Raw genomic sequence first — 23,504 nt, forward strand, 5'->3', positions numbered from 1 at the left:
GACAAATACTTTATGCTTATTAAAATCAAATCATCCTGGTGACAACAGTAGTAGTACAGAGACAGCAGTAAGAGGTCCAGCAATAAGTTTTTACTGGGTGCCTGCATCAGACCCTCCCCAGGGTTAGCCCAGCCAAACAAAACCAGCCCATGAAATCACTTGGGGCAACAATTTTTTGGGGTGACCACAACAACCAAAGTCATGGGCAAAGTAAAAGATGCAGTCTAAGACCCTTCGACACTGTGACATCTCAGACTGCGTGGTGGAGCTGTTTCGGTGGGTGGGAGGGATGAAATGTAAAAGGATCGGCCCCCGGCTTCCAGCAATATATAAGAAAGAGTAATAATGGTGATCGGGATGATAATTATCGCCGTCTCTACATAGGGAAGGAATAAAGCACGCGCAGCTTTACAAAGTGGAAGATGACAGGTAGCAACCTGCAAGAGCACATTTGACGGGGGGGGTGAGAGACTGAGGCAACATTTCCCAGTTTTAGCTCCGATCCTAAACATCTCATTCACACACCCCCAAAACCCCCTCAAAAATAAATCCCACTGTGTTCAGTTAAGCTCGGGTGGTGTTTTTGTTGTTGCAAGTTTTGCTCTGGCACAAGCTAAGAAATCGTGGCAAGTGGGGGCCACCCTGCCAGGAGCAGCGGGCCCAAGGCAACGTGGACGGATATTTAAAATGACAAGGGGTAAAATGATAGGGGGAGAGATGAAGATACCCGCCGTCCCTCTAGGGACGTGGGAAGAGCTGTGGGGCAGAAGCACCCTCGCGGCTCTTCCCCCCACCCACCAACCCACCCCAACCCACCCTGCGAGGCAGGAGGCGGCCCCCATCCAGAGCCTCTTCTCTGACGCGGCCTCAGAGACGCCGCCACCGCCAGCTCCTGCTCCTTTGCAAGGGCAGACAGTCGCAGGGACCCGGCGGATACCCGGTCGCCTGCCTTTTTCCTCCCCGCCACTTACTGCTGCACTCGGGGTCGGCGCACCGCTTCCACTCGGCGAAACGGCGGTCCGGGGCCCCGCCGGGCTGGGCGCAGGGGAGCAGCTGGGCGCACAGCAAGAGCAGCAGTAGAGGCGGCGGCGGCAGCAGCAGCAGCATCCGCCGAGGCTGCAGGGCGAGGGGCCGCCGCCGCGCCGCAGCCATGTTGGGAGTTCGCGAGGCTGCCGGGCTGGCGCCGAAAAAAAAGAAGCGGCGCGTGGGGCGGCCGGGCGGGGGGAGGCCAGAGCAAGACACGTCAGCAGCAGCAGCAGCCGCTGCAAGCAGAGCCCGGCTGAAGGAGGATATGGGGAGGAGGAAGAAGAGGAGGAGGAGGAGACTCGCCTGCTGCCCCAAAGGAGCAGCAGGAGGCGGAGGAGGAGGAAAGGATGGAGGAGAACCACACCCTGCGCGGCGGTGCTTGTCCACAGGGAGGAGGACCAAGAATAGGCGCGCGCTCCCCACTCCTGAGGCAAATGCACCTCAGGCGCTCTCTCTTCCTTGGCTCGCATCTCCCTCCACCCTCTACTGTATTTTTGTGTGTATGTGCGTGTTCACTTTGCACCCCCGGTTCTGTATCAATCTGGCAGCACTGTCCCCCGTCTGTCCCGAATAACTGCCTGGCGGACAGGCGGAGAAAGACAACGACAGGTCGGACTTTCCCCTGTCAGTGGGGAAACACAACTTCGCTTCCGGCCTTCCTTCAGCGGCTCGCGAGGCCGCCCCGTATGTTTTCACTAGAGCAGGGTGGGCGGGTGGAGCGAGAGAGCTCCCGTCAGGCCCAGCCTGCCCGCCCGCGTGGCCGGTGACGAGGGGCCGACGGGAGTTGTAGTCCGAGGTCCGCGGGGTTTTGACTCGTTTTGCAGCAGAGGCGCTCTTCTCCTGCGCGCGATATAAATAGTTGGGATTTGTTTACTCTTCCCGCCCTCACTCCGCAGTAAGGGTCGTTAGAGTTGCAGTTTTAAAGGCCCAGGAAAATTTAAATTGAAGAAAGGGGGTACGGGGATATGGCGAGTCCTGAGCGTGGACGTAGCCAAGGGGGGCACTTGCCCCCCCAAATCAAGTAAATCAATAAAAATATTTAACTGAGGTTCTGCTGCCCCCCCACATGAAGCCTACCTCCCCCAGGCCCAAACGGGGGGTCATATGGGCCACTTGGCCCGGGGCCTCCCATTCCAAAGGGGGCCTTGGTCAGCAAGTGTGCATGCACACGAATGCTCATACCAAGAACAAATTTAGTTGGTCTCTAAGGTGCTACTGGAAGGATTTTTTTATTTTGTTATGCAAATCCTAAATTTGCTCCAGATCTCACCCTGAGTACAATCCCAGTAGCAAAGTAAAAAAAGAAAGAAACCAATTTAAATTGAATGGATGCCATGAGCAGAGTTCTAGAGCTTTAATCAGCAGGGGGTTGTTGTTGTTTTGCACACTTAATGTCAAGAGATGATAAAACTTGCCTGATCCCACTTCCAACTCTCTCCTCCAAACTGCAGTTGCCTGCATTCTTGGAAGACAGGTCAGCTACAGTCTTGGATGACATGGATTAATTAGATCTATTCCAGTCTGGGTTCAGTCCTGGCTACAGGACTTGAGTCATCCTAATGGATGACCTTTACAGAGAGTCGGACAAGATGAGTATGACTTTGCACCTAACTCTGCAGCTTTTGGTACCATTGACCATGGTATGTATCTTCCTGCACCGGCATTTAACTGGAATTGGAGGCACTGTGTTACAGCAGTTTGGGTCCTACCTATGAATGTAAAGAGTAGCATTGGGAGGGTATTTTTTTGGCCCCCTGGAAGCTATGCTATTTTATCCGCAAAGCTACTTACTATCTATATGAAGCCACTGGAAGTGGTCATTAGGAGTTTTTCAGCAAGGTGCCACCAGTAAACTGCCGACACTCAGCTCTATTTCTCCATGATAATGTTATTCAGGAGGGCCATGCAGGCCCTAGGATGATGCCTGGATAGAGGGGTGGGCTGGATGAGGAAAAATAAGCCGAGCCTGAATTCTGACAAGATGGAGACATTGTGAGTGAGTGGTTCCCATGTCCAAAAAATTGGTCAGTTGCATGCCCTAGAAATTGGTTGCACTACCCCCAAAGGAACAAGTATACATTCTGGGAGTGATTCTGTATCCAGCTTTGTCACTAGAGTCCCAGGTAGCCTCAGTGGCTTTCCTTGTGCTTGATCCAGAAACAGTAGCTTGTGCAGAATGCTGCAGCACACTTGCTGACAGGAGCAAAACCTTGTTAGCATATAACTCCTCTGCACAGAGATTTGCACTACCTGCCAATCGTTCAGTGTGGCAGCACCTACACTCTCTGCCTACTAACATCAGCTAAGTGCCTTCTTCTCAGCACCCTGAGATGGAGAAGGGAGGTCCTCCTTGTGATTTTAAATGAAAGCTAGGGGAAGCAGATCTGCTCTCTCTCTCTCTCCTCTGTCCCTCCAGTGCAGGAGAGGAATGAACATGAAGTGGTGGTGGAGCTGGAGGCAGAGGGGGAGGATATAGTCTTGTTGCCAAGATCCAGGTGCTGCCTTTGTTGCAGGGATCAGACACACTCATCTAAACAGAGCACATATGTCCATGCGGAGCAGACTCACAGGTTGAGTCTCATGACTGAAATATGTAAAATGAAATAAAAAACAAACTTGCAACTATTTGTGCATTTAGGAAAAATAGACCCTAGTAAGCCAACAGTTTAACTCTAGGTATGAATATTTAGGATTTGCAGCTATGCTGCTGCAGCACAATCCCAAGTATGTTTACACAGAGCCAAGTGCCATGGTGGTTACCCGCTTCCTTGCAGAAATGCAGCTGTTGGGATTTAGCTTGGCCCTGTGTATGGCTCACTGGTTTAAGTGGGTCTTAATTCCAAGTCAGCATGTAAGATTGTAATCACTCTTTTTGTACTGCAGGTCAAATAGAAGGCTATGACAGGGAGCAGTATTTTCTATGGCATAATCGCTACTATGAGAAAGCTTTGACTTCCAAATAGATATTTCCAGGGCTTTATATGGTAAAGAGATGAGGTGCCAGTACTTGTATCTTGAGAAAATTGCCATGGATGCCAGCACAAAACAGCTACCTACGGCAGCAAAGAGAGGAAGAAAGAGAGAAGTGTGCTGGTACTCATTACAAAAGAAGGGGTGGGAAGCACTGGATTATTTCCCTTTGTTGTTGTTCAGTTGTTCAGTCGTGTCCGACTCTTCGTGACTCCATGGACCAGAGCTGTTATGTATTGAAGTTCTCACCCTAGGCCACTAGGGGTGTGTGTATATACTTCATTCTGCTGCAGTTCTCACTCAGGTCCGCACATGCAAATGAGGGCTTGAAAGTGACGTTCGGGGATTGGGTAACTACAGAAAGTTGTTACTGTTGCTTGTAGCTGAGTTCTATATAAGCAGGCTGCTGAGCCCTTCAGTTCTGTCCTGTTCCAGCCTGAGAATAAACAGAGCTGCTTGGAGAATCACTGTGTCGTCTGCTATGTCCATCCACTATTTAATAAGAGCAATAAACAGCACTTGACATTCTGATTGAAATTGTGCGGGTTTTTTCTTGGTGGGGCTCAGAGGACAAGTTTTTGTTCGCTCTCAGGGGTTTGGGAACTTCTGTGCTAAGCTTCGAAAAACGAAGACGTTCTGCATCTTTTAAATTATATCCCGCTCTTCATTAGAGATGATCAGCAAAGTTCAGGCACCTCGCGAGCAAAAGGAGCGCCTACCCTGCGCGACGACAATCGCAAAGCCTCAAAAGCTTTTGCGCATGCGCATATAACCGCAAAGTCCTTTACGGCCTCCACCCCCGCCCCTAACTAAAAAGAAGAAACAAAATAAAAAAATAAAAAATTCCTTCCAGTAGACCAACTAAGAAGACCGGCTGTTACGTAGTACGAACAGGAAGTCGGGTTAATGCCATGGTCAAAGATGGCGGCGAGGAACGCGTCGGCGTGCTGGAAGTAACTCAAAAAGACCTTTTAGACATTCCATACCCTCGCAGGGAGCGCGCTTCTCCTGCCGTTAAGAGCGAGACCGGGCCCTATCAGGAGAGATTACCGAGAGACACAAGGAAGCTCCGCATCCAGGTAGGTTGGCCGGCGAAGTCTCCTCTCGGAGCTCACGTCGCTTGTATCTGGGAGCCAGTAGATTCCCGTGGGAGACAACACGTGGTAGCCAACCGATATCTATAGAGATAGGAAAAGTATAGATTGACACATCACTTTTCTCAAGTTAAGGAAGAGAATTCTGGCAGCCTCTTGTTGCAGGAAAAACAGCTAAGGCACCTGTGACGCTTAATACGTTCATTACGGCATAAGCTTTCGTGGGCTACGGAATCAGATGCATTTGGAGTTTAGAGTTTCCTGGCTCCTTTTGAGGAGACACGCAGGTTGGACTAGATTGCGCTTGGGTCCTTTTGGAGTTCTGCGGATAAGTGCTGTCCATAGTAATCAGTGGAGGAACTGGGAATTTGAGTGTAGTTGTGATTAGGAGGCGGCACTTTCGTCCTGGAACAAAATGTAATAGAAAGCAGTTCCTAGCTTTAGTAACTCTAGCACTTCCAGGCCACTTGTTTGTTGAACATTCATCCTGATTTGTTAGGAAGCGATGCGAGCTGTCAACCTTCCTTTTTTTTGCATTGGGAAACTAGGGGGCATCACGTCTAAACAAGCGTTAGCTGTATTTCCCAGTTCATTTTCTTGTCACTTTCCTCATTGCAAAAAGCCCAAACTTCAGGGGGGAAATGGGTTTGTTGAGCAGGAGTTCCAAAGCAGTTTTAACTGTGCACCCTGAATTTGTCAGTATATGATTGTATCCCACCTGGAAGTAGTGAAAGTCTGGAAGCCTGCTGATTATATTTTGCCACAGCTCCACTAAAATATTGGATTTCTCACTTCTGATGAATAGGAAGGGAAAGGAAGAAAAGAGAGAGAGAGAGAGAAAGCATTTAGCACCAACCTATAATTTGGGCTCTTTGTCTAATTGTTATAAGTTTATGCCACTGTTACTTTTGCAGACCAGGATAGGAAGTGTCAGTTATCTGATGCCACCTAGTGGCTTCATGGAGTATAGAAACCTCAAGAGATCGCTGCACTGGCCCATTAGAAAGAAATGACACAAAAGTTGCAGTCCATTTCAGGCACTAAACTCCAGGGGTTGCTGTTGAATGGGGTGCTAGTGCCTCCTCTGCAGGGGCTGGGGGGGGGGACAGAAGACTCCAGGGTCTAGGTTATGTATCCTCACCAGGAGTTGGCTGACTACGTTGCCTATTCATGGTGTGAGTCTGTGTATGTTTCTTCCGAAGTAAGGCCCATTGAGTACATGACTCCCATGTAAGTGTGTGTAGGATTACAGCCTAATAACTTAATTAATATGTGGGGTTAACAAATTAATTAAAAACGAGTCCCCTGCTCTTCTACAGTGCAGTGTAATGTTTATTTGTGACGCTTGCTGTAAGATTCTCTCAGCTGCTTACAATAACTAAGTAGGAAAGTAACTTCAATACAGCCTAAAACATAAAATGAAAAGCAACATGAATGCAAGAATAAAGCACAACTCCAAGGTTAAAACCAATCTGAAACACTGAGAGGACCAAGACTACGTGAGTTGTTGTCATGCCCCACTTCTGAAAAATGGGTGACCTAGGAGCCAACTCCTAGGGGCTGTGGGGGCTTTGGCTCCACAATAATATATTTGAGGGGGCTGGGCCCCCACAAAGTTGATGGGCATTCCCATTCAAATGGTATCTGCGCACTGTGTCATGTGATTGATTATGTGGGACGGAGCTTACAAGGGCCCCAATAATGTTTTATTCAAGTTGGCATCCCTGATGGGTGATATGTCATCCTTTACAATTCTGATTCTGCACAAGGCAAGGAATAAAAATGGTGTGGGGAGCAATGCTGAAGGCTTTTCCAGCCCTGCGGTGGCCTGCTCTGTCTGTCTGTCTCTCCCTCCACCTTCTTCTAAGATGCACACTTTAACCTTCCCATCACTGTAGCTTCAGCAATGTTGGCTGAAATTTCAGCAAGGCGCTCTATTCCCCACTTGTATTGGGCACCCTGCTTCCACTTCATGTCTGTAAAGGGGCAATATTTAATGGAAAATAGTAATAAAAAAACTAAACTTATGCTTCCCTGTACAGCTGTTTTAAAAGACATTGAAAGTGTCTCTTTCCCCCTGCTTCATTTCTTATTTTGATTTGCCTGACCTGCAAGCATATATATATTTCCCCATCTTTCCTTTCACAGAAATGGATACTTTTGTTGTAAAACTGAGAAGAAAAAGAAGGCGGGTAAATTTGGAAGGAAAAACGCAGGGTGTGCATGCAGCCACAACAACGACAGCTCCCATTCCAGGAATTTATTTACCTTTACTCCCGAGATATTTTCAATACACAAGTAAGTTCTTGATTGCTGGTTGGTAAGATTCCTTATTGCTTTGCGTGGTATGATAGGACTGTCAACACTGGAAGCAAGGAGCAAAAGTGGTGGAAGACCTTTTGCTCATTTATGCCCTCATCAGCCTACAGTAGGTGGCAGCAGCATGTTTTAAAGTAGATCTCTGACAACTATTCTGTACGTTCCAGAGAATTGCATGCTGTATCCCTTCCACTTCCAAATGTAGCTTGTGGATGGCATCCTTGAACCTCTCTCACATTAAAAAAAAACCAGAAAATGCTTCTTTGTGTGTGGAAAAGCTAGTGTGTCAGGGAGATGGGTTCTAGTCCAGCTTTTGCCCTGACATGCTAGTTCTCCCCTACAAACCAAATTCAGTTATGCAGTCCTTAGCCTCCATGTTCTGATGCAGTTACAGCCCTAGGGTCACTCCATCCCATGACATTTCTGGACATTCAGACTGGCAGCTGAAGGTTGGCATTCTAGCATCTTGCAGTCGCCCACTAAAACTAACTCAGTGTGCAGAGTCATGACATTGTAATGCACCAAGCAGAGCAGCAGCTGTTGCATCTCATGTCCTGTTTCTCCATCAGTCCTCTTGCTCACTTTCTCCCTTGCCTGCTCTGGGGCAAAATGTGGGCTCCTGTTGGCAACAGCAGGCAGAAAAAAATATAGATAAACCAGCAAAATACAAAGTATGAAGTACGTACTAAAATACATGTTAACTTTATATAGCTGGGTAAAAGGTAAAGGGACCCCTGACCATTAGGTCCAGTCATGTCTGACTCTGGGGTTGCGGTGCTCATCTCGCATTACTGGCCGAGGGAACCGGCGTACAGCTTCCGGGTCATGTGGCCAGCATGACAAAGCCGCTTCTGGTGAACCAGAGCAGCACACGGAAACGCCGTTTACCTTCCCGCTGGAGTGGTACCTATTTATTTACTTGCACTTTGAACTGCTATTTATTTACTTGCACTTTGAACTGCTTTCGAGCTGCTAGGTGGGCAGGAGCTGGGACCGAGCAACGGGAGCTCACCCCATCGCTGGGATTAAAACCGCCAACCTTCTGATCAGCAAGCCCTAGGCTCTGTGGTTTAACCCACAGTGCCACCTGGGTCCATATAGCTGGGTAGATTCGCCTAAACTTTTGGGGGGTGTTTGCGTGTGGTGCCAAAAGCAGGATGTACAGTAAAGGTACTTGCCTATTGTTGGTGGAAAGAGAGTTCCAGCGTGTAGATGTTAACACACTGAAAGATTGGTTCCTTACAAATGTGGAATGAACATCATGCAGAGTATTCAGTGAAGAGGGCTTATACGGCAGAATAGACCAGCATATTGCAAAAAAAAAAAAATAGTTGAGAAACAGATCCTGCAGTATGTTTGCATGAAGCTATGAAGGAAGTTGGACAATTTAATAGTATGGTATTTGATTTTATGTTCCAAAGATGAAATGCAGGATTGATTCCTATATTTACTTGCCAGATGCAACCAAGAATGTATGGGCTTTTGTGTTTTCCTCTGAATTGCAATTTAAGTCTATAACCGCATTAGAAACACATCAAAATTATTCTCATGCCTGTCACCAAAATTATTCTTGTGTTGCAGCGTCTGATGTTCGAAGGCACTCTGAACTTCTGAAGGCAAAAGAAGGTTGTTTAAACTGCATCCAGGATTCCCTTTTGCAAGGCCAGTTGCAGAGGGCTGCAGAATTAATCATAAGCTACATAGAAATGTTGGAGTATTACAGCAGTAAAGAGAAACTGCGGGCTGCTCCTGAAGTAAGCAGACAAGCTAATCCCCTGATTCTGAGCAGGAAAGATGGAAAAGGATCTCTGTGATTCCTGTGTCCTATGCTTCCATCATGTAATATGTTTAGGAATAAGGTAGAACAATTTTTGGACCGGGGGGCGGGGGCTGCCTTTCTTCTATTGATGGCTGTATTCTCTTGGGCATAGCCTGTTGTTTAAGTATGTGCCGGTGGCGGAAAGGGCAAAACCTCAAGGGGTTTCTCCTTTCTGCCATCTCATAGATTTATCATAATTATAATTATAAAATTTGTATACCACGAGGGCAGTGCACAACATAAAATTGCAATTATAGGATTGTAGAGTTGGAACAGACTACGGGAGTCATCTATTGTTGGTTTGTTGGTTTGTTTTGTATACTGCCCCTCTTCCGAAGATCCCAGGGCACTTCACAACAGAAAAATGCAAAATGAGAATAAAAGACAAACAACACAACAAAAACAAGCCGCAAAAAGCCCCTCCCACAAACACATTTTAAAAGCCATAGACTGTCCACCAGCCAAACACCTGATTGAAGAGGAACATTGAGTTTCATCCAGTCCATTAGTGAGGCAAGACAACAGTCCAGCACCTCCTCTGCATTACCTGCAGATGTAAAGGTGAAGTAGAGCTGTTTGTCATCAGCATATTGCTGACCACGTGCTCCAAAACGCTGGATGACCCCACTCAGTAGTATCATGTAGATGTTAAACAGCATAAGGGGTAACACTGAACCCTCAGGAGCCCCACGTTGAAGGCTCTATGGGGCCAAAGGACTCTGCCTCTGGGAACAACCAGCCAAGTAGGTCTCTCCAGAAGGATACCATGGTCGATGGTTATGGAAAGTTATCGAGAGTTGGGGTTCAGCCCCCTGCACTACTGGAATCTTTCGCCCTACATGGGACTTGAACCCACAACCGTGAGGTAAAGAGTCTCATGCTCCACCAACTGAGCTTATCAGACTGAGCTATACTCCTCCTCTCTGTCTTTCCCTCTCCAGCCAGTGGGGCTGCTGGGATAGGGATAGATTGCTCTTGCCAGAGATATAAGCTGATTGCTTGCAGAAGGCTTTTGAAACAGTGTTGAGGGCCACATGAGATTAGACCAAGGGCCACAGGTTCCCTATCCCCAATTTAGGCTGTTTTGTTGCGCGTTTAATTCTGTATCATGATGGCTGCAAATTTTTGCATTACGCAATTAGAAGGACTCTTTGTGCCTGTTGTAAGTGACCGTACACTTCAAAGATATGCTTATGTTCACTTTTTGTAGCTGTTGTTTGATTTTGCTTCTGTGTTCTGAATGTGTGTTCTCCATGCTAGGAGATCTGGAGAATAGGAACTGAGATCTTGCAGCGGCACCCACGGAGCAATATTCACGAGACCAACCACTTTGCAGATCAGATGAAAAATTTAGGAGTAAAAAAATATTTAAAGGTGAGGAGAGTTTCGAAGGATCCTTAAGATCATAATACTTATTTTCATATAAAACATTATTAACATTATTATTGCTATTATTAAGAGTGCTGCTCATTCTTCCACAAATAGCAGGGATGGGGAACTTTTTAGCTCACCATAGCAATTTTGGGTGGCAGCTCCTTTGAAATACGTTTCAAAGTGGTTTATTTTGAACAAAATTCAGTGTGCAGGCTGTGCTTTTGCCTTCCTCTCACCTGATATCTCATGTGACTTTAGGGGTGTGGCTGGTGGGCATGGTTTGAGGAAGATGGTCTCACAAACATAATTAGGACCTCTGCAGGATTAGGCCCATGAGCCGGAGGTTCCCCACCCTTTCTATTTCTTCTTGTGGGGATTTGTAGCAATGTCCATTACTCCTAGTAGAAGTTTCTTTGGTAAAACATATCCTTAATTACAGAATAGTTATTGTTCTGCTAATTTTCTTTTAATTATTTATTTGTTTTTATCCTGCATTTTATTTTGTGAATTGCCCTTTTGCTGAAGGGCAGTATATAAATATAATAATAATAATAATAATAATAATAATAATAATAATAATAATAATAAAGCAATGAATGCTGATGTAGTTAATGTGACTTTGGATTGTATCCAATGCTCTTGGAATGTGTGATTTCCACTTCCTCTCCTCCTCCCACACTTTGCCTAAATCTGGTCACCTTGATCTGCAGTAAATTGGCCCCATGTACATGCAAAAAAGTGTACCATTTGTATACTTGTACAGTTCACAGTGGGAGTCCCTAAAATTTTTACCTGATTTTGTATTAATTCCTTTATATTCAGTTTTCAACTCATTTATAACTCTATTTCATATCATTTGCATTTTTTTTTTTAAAAAAGAATTATGTTAAGCTTTGTATACCAGTAAACGGAGTAATTCCATTTTGGTTTACATTCAGAAGTCTATTTCTTTTTCTTTCTTTTGTGGTGTATGGAAGCTTTAGTCCCCGTTCCACTGGGTTGCTACTGAGCCAGTTTGAACCTTGACTGGGATCCAGTGAGCGTTAGTGCATTTGCCAAGATTTGAATGGCGTGTGCTGATATTAATTGCATCGCCAGTTTGTCAGTGGTCCCCCATTTATTTCCAAGTCCAGCATCATTCAAACGGTATGTCCCTGTTGCTCTTGCAAAGCTGCCAAATTTTTCACTGAAAGTAGTGGGGAAACCTCCAGGTGCAGGAGGTCTCTGAGCCCATTGGGTTTGCATTGTAGCATTTTATTCAGAGCCGCCGCTGCTGAGGATTGTAAGATAGGTTGAAATTGTTGTAGGTTTCTTTAGAGCACGCCTTCCACCTCCTGTGCAACGGGTTTGAGGACGAGGCTTATCAGAACCTGGTCCTGGCAGAAAGCTGGAAGTATGGAGAACAAACAGTCCTTCAGAACAAAGAACTGAAACTCATTCAAGGTTACAGGGGGCTGCTGGACTATTCTAAGTGGTTGAAAAAGAAGACGGACATGTTGGGGCTTGGTGAGTATGCGCCTTAGGGAAAATCGGTGCAGGACATAGATGGCCATGGTTATTGCGCAGTCAGGCGAATCCCCCCCGTACCCCGGGGCAGCCCCTGAGGGCAATAAAGACTCATGACAACGTTCTATGGGATTAAATTGGCCACAACTTTATTAATATTTCAGATGTAGGAAGACCTTGGCTCAGGCATTGGGCGTTTATCCTTCCCAGCCCCCCAGCCGGGGTTCTGGGTACCTTCAGGGTTATCCAGCATGATTGGGAAGTGGGCTAGTCTGGAGAACATATGTTCAAGCAGATAGCCCACCCCCCTATGTTCGCTGCCGCTGGAAGGGGAGGGCAATGACGACCCTGGGCGTTTGGTCAATGCCTCCCCTTGAGGCCCCTTTAACGGGAACCCTGTTATCGCCCCCCAATCCTGTAAATGACTAAAGGATTCCGCCTGAATCCAACGCCCGCTTCCCAGGTATGACTCGAGTTCTATTGTGTGTACTTTCTAATCCCTCCCTCTACCTGGCCAATCCTGGCAACACCTCCCCAGCCAGGATTGGGCAGCTGCTAGTGTAGGTGGAGTCCACAGGTATCTCAACCTGGGAAGGTGAAGCCAGGCCAACTGCCAGGAGCTGCCACCGTGATTCAAAGGGGGCCCCTTCGCAACCTCGCAACATGCGCACCCCGTTTGATGTGGGGGAACGCTCATTATGCTCAGCTCTTGAAACTGGAAGCATAGAATGAGACTCTAATGCTGGACTTTGAGTATGCACCTAAGTCCTAATAATGTGTTTATTGTCTGTCTGTTTTGTATCTTACCCACGGCAAGGATTAATGAATAGAGGAATAGTCTGTGTGAAACAATAATTAAGAACAACACACACAAAAACACTATACAGTGCAGCAGTCAGTGGTAATTGGACTACTAAACTGTCCTGAGGTCACAGTTAAATCAGAAGTCACATGGTGGTCCATGCGTTTTAAGGATTTCAGCATTAAGCAATTGTTAGGGAGCACAGGACCGGTGCTAAGGCTTCTTGCGCCCTAGGCGAGACCACCTTCTGGCACCCCCCACCCCGCCGCACCACAGCCTGCTTTAGCGGGATCTGGGGGGTGGTGTAGGGGGCAAGCAGCACCTCTCCGCTACAGCGGAGAAGCTGCTGCTAGCCCGTCCCCCCCCCCCGCCCAAGCCTGGCCAGCGCCCCCTCCATTTTGGTGCCCTAGGTAATTGCCTGGTTCGCCTTAATGGACGCACCGGCCCTGAGGGAGCAAGTCCAGTGAACTTGATGGAACTTATGAACAAACTTGCTTAGGATTGTATTGTTAAGTCTGCCTTCCTCATCAAGTGAAGGTTAGTTTTTTTGAATAGGTTGTTGAGAGTTTTTTGCTCTTATCATCATGGCATCTGTACTGCAGGAACTCAAACTGAGTGGCTTTCTCGGTAAAGCAGACTGACAGATGCTTTCGTTTCAGTCTGTTTTGCCATTAAGTTTAATCAGATTCATTGGCTTGCGGTAAACATAAAGCTTAATCACCATGTGTTGCCTTAACAGGTGAGTGGGGTTGCTCACCTGTCAACGTGGCCTCTGCTTGAAAGAGGTTCCCTGCTTCATAGTCCTCTGTTTGACTCTTTTGGGACCAGAAAGATATGCTGTGAATTTCTTTGGATCTTCTCTTTCAAAAAAGCTTTTTATTTTTATTTTTAGGGCGCTCGGAAAGTGAGATTAGTGTCATGATTTACCTGAGTTGCAGATCACTGTGCTTAATATAAGGGGTTATATCATGCCTTGTCTTTCGCAGATGAGGACAGCTACGCAATGTCTTCTATTCAGCAGGAAATGCGCATCTTGTACCGGCAGGCTAAAGTCAGCCTCAAGGAGATCATTAAAATTCCTGGAGTTTGGGATCCTTTTGTGACGAGTTATGTGGATGTAAGAGCATGTTTTATAACCAGCTTACCTCCCCCCCCCCAAAAAAAAAACTTGATCTAAGTAATTGCTGGCTGTTCAAGATTTTGTAGCTCGGGGAATACTCGAAAAACATCTTTCATAGCAATTAGTCTTGGGAATTCTCTGCCATAAAATATGATGATGTTCATTGGATTATGTGGCTTTAAAAAAAAAATTATTTTTGTTGGAAGCCGCCCAGAGTGGCTGGGGAAATCCAGCCAGATGGGCGGGGTACAAATAATAAATATTATTATTATTATTATTATTACTAGATAGGTTGCCAGTTCAAATGTAATGGCTAATTGGGGTTTGCTTGGATCAGGAAGCGAGGTAATCATAGGAGGAGAAAGCCTGTCAGCACCAAGTTTTGAATCCAATGACCGAGTCATGGTTTGGCAATTTGATCCAAATGTTTCTCTCTCTCTCTCTCTCTCTCTCTCTCTCTCTCTCTCTCTCTCTCTCTGTGTGTGTGTGTGTGTACCAAACCAATCACATTTAGTGATGTATTATATTATCCAGCCATGAGTTCCCACCTGGATTTTGCTTTTTATTCTAAAGCTCTTATTTCTGATCCATTAGACTGGATTATTGCAGTTTATTCTATGTGGGGCTTCCCTTGTGCTTGACCCAGAAGCTGCAGTTCCTGCAGAGCGTTGCAGCACAGTTGCTGATAGGAATGAGACCTTGCCTGCAAATAACACCTCGGCTCAGAGGTCTGCACCCGGCTGCCAGGCCAAGTTCAAGAGGTTACAATTAGTATATGAAGCCCTTAACAGCTTGGGACCAGTTTACTTGCACGATCACCCTACCCCTATAACAGACGTACCTTGGAAGTCGAACAGAATCCGTTCCGGAAGTTTGGCTTCCAAAAGAAAGTTCTAAAACTGGAACAATTGCTTCTGGTTTTTGATCATTTGGGAGCCAAAACATTCGGCAACTAAGCCATTCGGATTCCAAGGTACAGTGGTACCGCGGGTTAAGAACTTAATTCCTTCTGGAGGTCCGTTCTTAACCTGAAACTGTTCTTAACTTGAGGTACCATTTTAGCTAATGGGGTCTCCCGCTGCCGCCACACTGTGACTGCACGATTTCTGTTCTCATCCTGAAGCAAAGTTCTTAACCTGAGGTACTATTTCTGGGTTAGCGGAGTCTGTAACCTGAAGCGTCTGTAACCCGAGGTACCACTTTACGACTGTATACCCACTTAGCCTCTTCAGTCTGTGGAACTGATACTGTTACAGTTGCCACAAAATACTCATTCCACACTTGTAAGAAATGAATAGTTTCGTGTGGCAGCACCTAAACTTTGGAACTCCTTGTGTATTGACATCAGGCAGGCACCTTCATTGTACTCTTTCCAGTGTCAGCTTAAAACATTTTTGTTTAGGTAAGACTATCCAGACATGTTGAAGTTAAACATGCTTTATTTCTTTTTAGCTACTTGCTGTTGATTTTAATCTTTTGAATATTTTTAAATACCTCATTTTAACTGTGTTTTATCAATAATTTAAATGGGTTTTTTTTGTAAACTGCTTAGAGGTGGTTTTTTTTTTTTACAATCAAGTGGTATACAAATTTTGTTTTAAAAAAATCATTTCAGTCACCTGATTGTTGACTGTATTGTGTTAACTTGAGAAGATTTTTCTTTCAAAAAATTTTACTTGTTGCAAAACACTCTTGGGTACCTCAAGGTGAAAATGTGCCCCGCAACTTTAAATAATCAGCTGTACATTTGTGTATTTCCTCAGATTCTGGAACATTATGAGGAGTATGAAGAAGCAAGAGAAGTGTTGAGCGAATATGCATATAATTCCAAATTTCCTCCAAACCCTAATGCACATGTCTTCTTATATCAGTTCCTAAAGAGAAGGGGTGAATCAAGGAAAACTCAGAGGTCTGCACTCCAGGTATTATATTTGGGCCTTATTTAATTGTCACCATTTAATTGTGTAGCGGTTAGACTGTCGGACTAGGAGCTGGGAGACCAGAGTTCAATTTCCTGCTCAGTCATGAAGCTCACTGAGTGACTTTTAGCCAGTCACTGTCTCTCAGTCCGGCCCTCCACACAGGGATTGTTGTGAGGAGAAATTGGAGAGGTGGAAAACCATGTATGCCACCTTGAGCTCTTGGAGGGAAAGTGAGATATAAAAATAATTAAATTTTGAAATATCACAGTAATCCATTAACTGTGGCTCATTATGACATGAGGTTGAGGTACACTGTGTCCGGAAAGCCTATGAACAATGTTAATAAAATAATAATAATAACAACAATAATAATAATAATGTTGTTGTTGTTCAGTCATATCCGACTCTTCGTGACTCCATGGACCAGAGCACGCCAGGCATGCCTATCCTTCACTACCTCTCGCAGTTTGGCCAAACTCATGTTAGTAGCTTCGAGAACACTGTCCAACCATCTCATCCTCTGTCATCCCCTTCTCCTTGTGCCCTCCATCTTTCCCAACATCAGGGTCTTTTCCAGGGAGTCTTCTCTTCTCATGAGGTGGCCAAAGTACTGGAGCCTCAACTTCAGGATCTGTCCTTCTAGTGAGCACTCAGGGCTAATTTCTTTGAGAATGGATAGGTTTGATCTTCTTGCAGTCCATGGGACTCTCAAGAGTCTCCTCCAGCACAATAATTTCAAAGCATCAATTCTTCGGCGATCAGCCTTCTTGATGGTCCAGCTCTCACTTCCGTACATTACTACTGGGAAAACCATAGCTTTAATTATACGGACCTTTGTCAGCAAGGTGATGTCTTTGCTTTTTAAGATGCTGTCTAGGTTTGTCATTGCTTTTCTCCCAAGAAGCAGGCGTCTTCTAATTTCGTGACTGCTGTCACCATCTGCAGTGATCATGGAACCCAAGAAAGTGAAATCTCTCACTGCCTCCATTTCTTCCCCTTCTATTTGCCAGGAGGTGATGGGACCAGTGGCCATGATCTTAGTTTTTTTTATGTTGAGTTTCAGACCATATTTTGCGCTCTCCTCTTTCACCCTCATTAAAAGGTTCTTTAATTCCTCCTCACTTTCTGCCATCAAGGTAGTATCATCAGCATATCTGAGGTTGTTGATATTTTTCCGGCAATCTTAATTCCGGTTTGGGATTCATCCAGTCCAGCCTTTCGCATGATGAATTCTGCATATAAGTTAAATAAGCAGGGAGACAATATACAGCCTTGTCGTACTCCTTTCCCAATTTTGAACCAATCAGTTGTTCCATATCCAGTTCTAACTGTAGCTTCTTGTCCCACATAGAGATTTCTCAGGAGACAAATGAGGTGATCCGGCACTCCCATTTCTTTAAGAACTTGCCATAGTTTGCTGTGGTCGACACAGTCAAATGCTTTTGCATAGTCAATGAAGCAGAAGTAGATGTTTTTCTGGAACTCTCTAGCTTTCTCCATAATCCAGCGCATGTTTGCAATTTGGTCTCTGGTTCCTCTGCCCCTTCGAAATCCAGCTTGCACTTCTGGGAGTTCTCGATCCACATACTGCTTAAGCCTGCCTTGTAGAATTTTAAGCATAACCTTGCTGGCATGTGAAATGAGCGCAATTGTGCGGTAGTTGGAGCATTCTTTGGCACTGCCCTTCTTTGGGATTGGGATGTAGACTGATCTTCTCCAATCCTCTGGCCACTGCTGAGTTTTCCAAACTTGCTGGCATATTGAGTGTAGCACCTTAACAGCATCATCTTTTAAAATTTTAAATAGTTCAGCTGGAATATCATCACTTCCACTGGCCTTGTTGTTAGCGAGGCTTTCTAAGGCCCATTTGACTTCACTCTCCAGGATGTCTGGCTCAAGGTCAGCAACCACATTACCTGGGGTGTATGAGACCTCCATATCTCCATTATTATTATTATTATTATTATTATTATTATTATTATTAATAATAATAATTATACACACATACATGGAGATTTGTTTTCCTGTAAGCACGCTGTAAATTCAATTTTCGCACCCCCTCAGACTTGATGTTGCAGAATTGCAGAATAAATTCTTTGTTCCTGTGTATACTTAGGCTATAAAGTGAAATTATTGGACCAATCCAGTCCCCTGTTACAGTGAACTTTGACACAAGCCTCTGCTCATAATTTGTCCATTGAAACTGGTGGGATAGGGAAGTGCATAACTTTGTCTCAAGATGGATGTTTAGTGTCTTGTCTGTTTCTTCTTAGATCTTGCATGAGCTTGTCCCTTCTCACGAACTGATGCTGGAATATTACGCCATGCTGAAAAAGTCAAGTAAGGCGTTTTAATTATTGTGCTGCTTTAAGATACACAGAATTAGGATCAGATTGCCCCCCTGCCCCTCCCCCCTTAATGTAATTCGCTATTAATTTCAGAAAAAAGAAAAAACCAGCAGCTACGTCTGGAAGTTATTTTTGCAGCCTTGGACTCTGCTGGGTGGAAGAAGAACGTCAAAGCCTGGAGCTGCTTGGCGAAGGAGATCGTAGAAATATTGCAGAAGTGGGTGAATGGTGAAATCAGCTGCCCCATGTGATTTATCTCTTGGTTGACTGCACCTCTGCAGACTGCAGATGGTGCATTGCGGATATTTGACTGCCCCCCCCCATTCAAAAACTTCCCAACATATTTGAAAATATGTCAGGGGAAGGTTTTAGACACTTTTACCTGTATTCAAAACTGCACCAGTTTTCTAATGGGATATAATTCGTTAATTTTTTTAAGCTGTTTTCATTTCATAATACCTATTTAGTTCATTCAGCTTGGCGGATTTCTGGATGAAACATCAGCTTTGGATCCATTCCAGTCCGGTTTTCGCTCTGGTCATGGGACCGAGAAGGCTCTGGTCGCCCTAACAGATGATCTCCGTAGGCAGCTGGATCGAGGCTGTTGATTCTTTTAGATCTCTCAGCAGCCTTCGACACGGTCGACCACAAACTTCTAGACCACCGCCTTGCTGATGTGGGGATTCGGGGCGCAGTCCTTCAATGGCTGCGCTCGTTCCCCTCTGGTTGGGGGCAGAGGGTGGCGTGGGGGGCGGGGAGTTGTCGTTGCGCTACTCCTTGGTGTGTGGAGTACTGCAGGGCGCAATTCTCTCCCCCATGCTTTTTAACATCTATATGCGCCCCCTTGCCCAGCTTGTCCAGATTTTTGGTTTGGGCTGTCATCAGTATGCTGATGACACCCAGCTTTATCTGTTGATGGACGGCCACCCTGACTCGGCCCCAGACACACTGTTCAGGTGTCTGGAAGCCGTGGCTGCATGGCTATGTGGGAGGCGGTTCAAGTTAAATCCTTTGAAGACAGAGGTCTTTTGGCTCGGGCGAGATGATATGGGGTTGGAGGGCCAACTCCCATCCCTTGCGGGGCACAACAAGTGCCAGCGCCTTCCGTCAAGAGTTTGGGTGTAATCTTTGACGCCTCCCTTTCTATGGGGGCGTAGGTTGCAGCTACAACAAAGGCGGCATTTTTTCATCTCCGCCGAGCTAAGCAGTTGATCCCTTACTCTCTCGCCCTGACCTCGCCACTGTGGTCCATGCGACGGTCACCTCCAGGCTTGATTATTGTAACTCACTCTACGTGGGGCTGCCCTTGAAACTGACCCAGAAACTCCAGCGGGTGTAGAATGCCACGGCAAGACTGCTTACGGGGCTTCGCCACGGGATCACATTCATTCAGTGCTATACCAGCTGCTGCACTGGCTCCTAGTGGAGTACAGGATCAGGTTTAAGGTGCTGGTTTTAATCTTTAAAGCCCTATACAGCCTAGGACCCTCGTACCTGCGGGACCGCCTCTCCTGGTATGCCCCACGGAGGACCTTACGGTCTACAAATAACAACACTCTGAAGATCCCGAGCCCCAGGGAGATTAGACTGGCCTCAACCAGAGCCAGGGCCTTTTTGGTCGTGGCCCCAGCCTGGTGGAACGCTCTCACAAGAGACCAGGGCCCTGCCATATTTGACATTTTTTTGCAGGGCCTGCAAGACAGAACTGTTCCGTCAGGCCTTTGGCCAGGGTTCAGTCTGACTCATTTTTTCTTTGTATGAACAAGTACGAAGGAGGTTTCCCAGCCTGCTCAAGGGTCTTTATAATATCAGTGGAAATCGTTGGTCCTGGCGAGTATTAACCACTTTCAGTTTTAACTTGAGGATGGCCATTTATCCAGTCTAATTTTAATTTTGGGATGCATTTTAATTGATCGTTTGTTTATTTTTATGTATATTGTGTTTATATGATGTTAGCCGCTCTGAGCCCAGCAGGGGAGGGCGGGATACAAATAAAAGTTGTTGTTGTTGTTATTATTATTGTTATTGTTATTATTATTATTATTATACAGCCCTGCATTCATGAAATTGAAAGTTACTAGCCTACAAAAAAGTAGCCTATCTGTTTTTTGGTTTTTTTACTCCATGCGGCACCAATTTATATCAAAAACGTGCAGAGCAGGTTGCATGTTTTTCCTCTTGAATTTAGTACATTAACTGGAAACTGAACATGTTTTCACTGCAAGGGCTCAGCCAAAAACAAGAGATTGCATCTGAATGTTAGTAAAGCGCCCTTTTAAATCACTGAGTTAAATAACCACAAGTAATCTTCCATGCCCCTGAAATAGGGGTAGCCAACGTGGCAGACTACAGTAGTCGGAGTCAATGGGAGCAGGCGTCCTCAACATCTGGAGAGTACTACATTGGCTACTTCTAGCCTAAAACTCCAAACGAAAAAGGGAAGTTTGGACCATGATGAGATTGCCTGTGCACACAGCTTGGTAGAGCCAAGCATAAGTAATACACACACCCTAGCCTAGCTTAGTTGTGTTCTGGTGTAGTACAGAAATCTATCGGCATTCAGCATGGATCTAACTGAGACACACCCTCTTCTCTCTCTCTCTGTCCCCCTCCCTCTCCCCACCCCCAGCTCTGACAAACAGCTTCCCTGGCTCAAAAATGAGTGGGCATCTCGAAAGGACTGGTGGCCAGCCTTGCATTTCAGCCTTTATTTGGCAAAAAGAGACTGGCAGGAAGATGAATGTCTCGCTTGTGAAAAAGTGCTGGTGGCTGGAATGCTGATGGGAAAAGGTAACTGCCTCCCCCCAATATATGTTCTGTCTCCTGTATACATACAAGAATTAGAATCCTGGCAAAGTGTATATTGCATAAAGCTTTATCTTGTATCTTCTGCCTTTTCTCTCAACTGCAACCACCTTTATCCTTGCACCAGCCCTGTGAGATGGGTCAGACTGAGAAATATGGCTGGCCCAAGGTTGCCCACTGGGCTTCATGGCTGAGGGAGGATTTGAACTCTGGCCTCCCAGCTTCTAGGTTTAACACTAAATCTATCGCTCCACACTGCCACATGGTGCATAGAACTGTATCAAGTAACCTAAGCAAAAGTGATTGGTTTTCGCACCAAGGCAGTTAGCATCTAAATTTCACCAGAGCGGCAAGCAGAAACGACAAGAGGAAGAAGCAACTGTTGTTAGAAGTTTTTAGGCTTTCTTTCAGGATGGACTGTGGAGTTAAGCCAAAAACTTCAAAGAAGAGATGGATTTTGAGGAGCGATGCGAAGGAAGAAAGAGTGAGTGGTGGAACTCTGTAGATGCCCCAAGAGAGCATTCCACCTTTACCTTAGTTGAAGCATCAGTTATTACAGTGGGATTTCCTTCCTCCCTTTTGTAGGAAGGAAATTTGAAGTGCTGAGAGACCATACAAAATGTGGGAAGTTAATGAACCTCGTATTGCTTCTTACATGTGTTATTTTCATGGCCTTCAATGGAGAGGAGAGGCAATTCTAGCTGCTGATGGGAATATCATGCATACTGCTGGTTACTCATCACAGCATTAGTTGAGCCCAAACAAAGCAACATGATGCATTTTCTTTTGCATGTTTAAAACCCAGCACCCATCAGACCCCCTAATGAAAACATCTAACATGACAGATGAGCACATTGTCTGTAGATTAATAGTGCTGTTTGTCAGTATCTTAAACTCTATACAGTGGTACCTCGAGTTACAAACACCCCAGGTTAGAAACACTTCGGGTTACAGACTCCGCTGACCTGGAAGTAGTACCTTGGGTTAAGAACTTTACCTCAGGGTGAGAACAGAAATCGTGTTGCGCAGCAGCAGTGGGAGGCCCCGTTAGCTAAAGTGATACCTCAGGTTAAGAACAGTTTGAGGTTAAGAATGGTTAAGTTTGTAACCAGAGGTACCACTATACCTTCAAAGCTCTTGTAATAATGGTCTAGATAATTTTTTTTTTTAAAGAAAATGGCTGTCAAACCTCATCAGGCATTAGGACCTTGCCATTAAGCAAAGTGACTTCCAAGTGTAGGCTAACGTCGCTGGATTATTTGCTCCACATTATAACGATACTGAAGAGATAATTTATCCATAATTTTTCTACACATTGAGATTTTCACACTTGTGGAGTACTGAGGTTTGGGGATGTTCAGTGGGATTTTTATTATTATTATTATTCTCGCTCTCCGTCCTTTCAGAAGCTCCATGCCATAATCACATGTTCTTAAGGGTCTGGTTGTGCCCAGTTAGTCTTACCCCATTCATTCTAACGCCATTTCACTTTTGTGTGTGTTTAGATTGCAAATATTTCAGATACGTCATGCGACAAGGTTGTGAAGCCAATAAGAAAAAGTTCAAACCATTGAAGACATTTGTGAAAAAACACAGCTTGGTCAGTTTGAAGACTGTCTGATACTTGATTACTTTTAGAGGTGAAATCCCTTTTCTTTTCTTTTTGGAACTAAATTGTTTTTTTCAGATTGTACATGTTTTGCTCTGCATACAGATCTCCCCTGCGATGAAAAAGCCTTGTAGATAACTGACAACCTTTTTTTAAAAAAAATGAAGTTCCAGTTTTATAATAAATCTTTCCAAAGGAATTCTACGTTGAGTCGTTGCTAAAATAAAACTTCACAGGAAACACATTTTATCATTAATATTTCAAAGTCTCCATATAAAAACCTTTGAAATATGTTCTTGAATTGATTGTGCTTGTGTGTGTGTATCTGTAGCAGACAATATATAATACAGACATGCTGCGACTACAGCTTGCCCTGCATCCTATAACAATAGTGTAGAATTGTTTGCCCTTATAAATTCTTCCAGTCACCAATAATGCAGTTAAAAGAGGCCCATACCAGCCTCCAAGTCTGTTGTTAACACATGTCTCTGTGTGCATGCACATTGCACATTTAAACACATATTTGAGAGAGGTGGAGGCTTTCTGGTGCTAATTGACTTGGAGGTATTTCCGCCCTCCTTGGGTAACAAAAATGGAGACAGCAGCAGGTACACTGGAGCGTGTGTCTGCTAACTGTGCTTAACTTGGTAGGTAGCAAGATGTTCAGACCTGAAGTCAGTATGCATGGTTGGGCTACACGTACATTAGCCGAGGCAGGGAAACCCAGAGTAACCCCAAGAAACTCTGCTGTGTCCATTTAGTAACTTTTATGTACAATATGAACATTTAG

General features: G+C 45.2%; 2 protein-coding genes across 6 annotated transcripts in view; one reads left to right on the top strand and one right to left on the bottom strand.

Annotated features, from left to right (window-relative positions):
* Positions 1–1,094, bottom strand: part of MIA3 (MIA SH3 domain ER export factor 3) — a 37,447-nt gene extending 36,353 nt beyond the window's left edge. For 2 of the 5 annotated variants that reach the window (XM_033144724.1, XM_033144722.1), the window contains exon 1: positions 972–1,093. In XM_033144724.1, the coding sequence (XP_033000615.1) occupies position 972 (1 nt within the window). In that variant the 5' untranslated portion in view covers positions 973–1,093. Of the gene's footprint in view, positions 1–971 lie in introns of all 5 variants that reach the window. The other 3 variants (XM_033144720.1, XM_033144723.1, XM_033144721.1) reach the window with 2 other exon arrangements.
* Positions 1,095–4,899: 3,805 nt separating this feature from the next.
* Positions 4,900–22,913, top strand: TAF1A (TATA-box binding protein associated factor, RNA polymerase I subunit A). The gene is made up of 11 exons (XM_033144725.1): positions 4,900–5,075; positions 7,239–7,388; positions 8,991–9,163; positions 10,489–10,602; positions 11,910–12,108; positions 13,897–14,027; positions 15,794–15,952; positions 18,226–18,292; positions 18,394–18,517; positions 20,930–21,090; positions 22,611–22,913. Exons 2-11 carry the CDS (start codon positions 7,241–7,243, stop codon positions 22,724–22,726), a joined length of 1,392 nt encoding a protein of 463 aa, XP_033000616.1. The 5' UTR covers positions 4,900–5,075; positions 7,239–7,240; the 3' UTR covers positions 22,727–22,913.
* The last annotated feature ends 591 nt before the right edge of the window (positions 22,914–23,504 follow it).

This window comes from Lacerta agilis, chromosome 3 (genome assembly GCF_009819535.1).
Source record: "Lacerta agilis isolate rLacAgi1 chromosome 3, rLacAgi1.pri, whole genome shotgun sequence".
In the NCBI taxonomy this organism is placed as follows: Eukaryota; Metazoa; Chordata; class Lepidosauria; order Squamata; family Lacertidae; genus Lacerta; species Lacerta agilis.